The sequence below is a fragment of the Bactrocera latifrons genome, unplaced genomic scaffold, assembly GCF_001853355.1.
Source record: "Bactrocera latifrons isolate USDA-ARS-PBARC rearing strain unplaced genomic scaffold, ASM185335v1 scaffold_105, whole genome shotgun sequence".
Lineage (NCBI taxonomy): Eukaryota > Metazoa > Arthropoda > Insecta > Diptera > Tephritidae > Bactrocera > Bactrocera latifrons.
The window spans coordinates 110,689-113,278 of NW_017534464.1; the positions used below are offsets into that span (position 1 = coordinate 110,689).

The 2,590-nt window shown below is 37.0% G+C and overlaps 1 protein-coding gene across 1 annotated transcript in view; it reads right to left on the reverse strand.

Annotated features, from left to right (window-relative positions):
* LOC108969669 (endoplasmic reticulum metallopeptidase 1) overlaps window positions 1-2,590 on the reverse strand; it is a 7,936-nt gene that overhangs the window by 2,850 nt on the left and 2,496 nt on the right. Inside the window, exons 2-3 of the mRNA XM_018934533.1 lie at window positions 569-1,255; window positions 150-510 (exon numbers count right to left, since the gene is read on the reverse strand). Coding sequence (XP_018790078.1) covers window positions 150-510; window positions 569-861 — 654 coding nt within the window. The 5' untranslated portion in view covers window positions 862-1,255. The remainder of the gene's footprint in view (window positions 1-149; window positions 511-568; window positions 1,256-2,590) is intronic.

Sequence of the window (2,590 nt, forward strand, 5' to 3'; positions counted from 1 at the left end):
TTTTTAGTTAAGTTAAGTTACGTTTACGTTATATTATGTTACATAACGTTGTGTCATGTTATGTTATGTTAAGTTTTCGAAATCGCACTAACTTCTCAAACTTTTCTCATATATTTTAGTTATGTCCTGCATTTCATAAATTTTCATACCCCTGGATTCTTCAATTCCGGCGCATTGGCCAGTGCCCACGTTAACGCCAAGACATTATCTCCAGTCGTCTGACACGTSTGTCGTTCGAGATTCGCAAAAGTATCGAATTTAGTGTGATAAACATAACCATTGAGTGAATGTGCCATATCGAGGCCAGGTAACTCGCCATAATCACGGAATATGCGAAAATCAGTATCCGATGGTATGAAATTATTTTGAAACAACTCTTCGGCAATTGTGGTAGCATAGGGGCGGGGCACACTTTGTTTATAATACTTCATGAGCCAAGGGTGATTAGGACCCGATTGAAAGAGAATTTCGCGACCACCCGAACCAGCGGAGTCCAAATTGATAACGGCTCTAAAATTATATTAATTAAATTATCACTCAATTATTTCGCATATGTACATAATCCTACTTGCAATACTGCGCCCACGGGTGCTGCGTGATGAAACCGTGCGAAGCCAGCAGATTGCTCTCCTCAGCGCCATTGAAAAGAAATACAATGGGATGCATAAGCGGCTTCTCCGACTTGGCAATCACTCTGAGTGTCTCCAACATAATCACCACCATCACACCATCATCTGCGGCTGCCGGCGAGTGCACTTCTGAATCGAAATGGGCATTTACCAGTAAATAGGAAGCGGACTTAACATTCTTTGGCGCCAACTTCACCACCACATTGGAKACATTGCGATAGCTGGTAGCCATTTGCCACAATTCGAACTTTCCCGAAGCGTATTGCACTTCCACWTCGATATCGTAGAGATTAAGTCGCGCTTGTGCTTTGACTTTTTCAATTTCGCCGAGTAGAAAATTTAGGGCTAGAACTTCATTTTCTATGGTCCCCGTTAGCTTAATGCCAATATCAGCTAATGTGATTAGTTGCTGTTCGGCACGTTGTCCTATAAATTCGTCGGCRTGCTGTTGTTCCTCGCTGATTTGTAGCGTCTTTGGATAATTATAGAAGCTGGGTATGACGACGGCGTAGAAAAGCACATACTAGACAGCACAGTAGACGGGTGCCCAGTACCAATCAAATTTGCTGCTTTTCTTTCGTTCTGTGTTGTTGTTGTGTATTTCGAATTTCTTAACGCTCATTGTGCTGTGGAAGGTAAATTCTTATTATTTGATTTTAGAAGTAAAATTTTCGGAGGGTTTTAGTTTTTGAATGGAACTATTTGTARAAGTTCAGTGGATCTYAAACTGTTATTTTTAAATTGCTGTGATAGGAGTGGAAATGACTAAAAATTTGAAGTWAAGTCTTAAGTTTGAGAACTACAAGTCTGCTAAAGCATACGATTTGAGGAAGAGAGTTTATGGTGATAAATTTATGAGTAGTATTCAAGTTTGTGTGTGGTTTATACGATTTAAACATGTTGAGTGAGGATTTAAATGACGACCAAAAGCCAGGTCGTCCAGAAGGTCATGCTGAATTGATGGAAAAACTCCATGAAATTATTGGTATTGTTGTAAATTTTACCACGATTATGTTGGCTGAGGGCTTAAATACTAGTAAAAGCACWAGTAGCGTGGTCTGTGCGAATTCTGTTACACATGAATTAAATAAAGACTTTGTTTAATGATATCAGGGACTTTATTGTTTTAATTTTAAGATGTCAATGGCCTCCTTGTTTACATTTAGTAAAATCGACAACCTTTATTTGCATTGAGCCAAGTCTTCAACCTTTGTTTACGTATGAGGTTAATGGCCCTTTTGATTGCATTTTATGGAAAAAATTCGGATTTCTYTTAACCAATCTCTGTATTTGCCTGATCTAATACTAAGCGATTATGTTTTATTCCCCTCACTACTAACCAACCTAAAATGATTATTTTATGACGATATCCCAGCCAGTTAAGCAGTCGGAAATGCATTCCTTGTAAATGAAATAAAAATATCAATGCAGTCGTTTCCATCGTTGTATTGAGTCCATTGAAACGTACATATTTTGAATCAGTAATAACTTTCAAAGCTAATATAACTTATTCTCTATCCACACACTTCGTTTATTTTTAGGAAATACATTTTAGTTAAGATCGTGCTAATGAGTTATCAAATAAGGCCAAACGTTGCGTATACGTAATATTAATAAAGCGTACAAAATTTCGATTAATTAGAAACCAACAAAAAAAAAAAAAAAACAAGAGCTTTATTATTTTTCAAAATATTCTCCATTAAGATCTATACACTTTTGCAAGCGTTTGAATCAATTTGAAAGTACTATTGCCACTTTGATTGAGTTAACTACAAAACATGCCTTTTGAATGCATCAACCGCCTCTTTAGGCGTCGCAAAACATTGAACTTTTAGTTTATTTATTCGTATAGGAATAAACAGAAGTTCTTCGATGCCAAGTCAGCAATTTACGGTGCTTTATTTATCAAATTGATGATTTAAGTACTCAAAAATGAAGTTGACTCAGGCGCTGTATGAGAG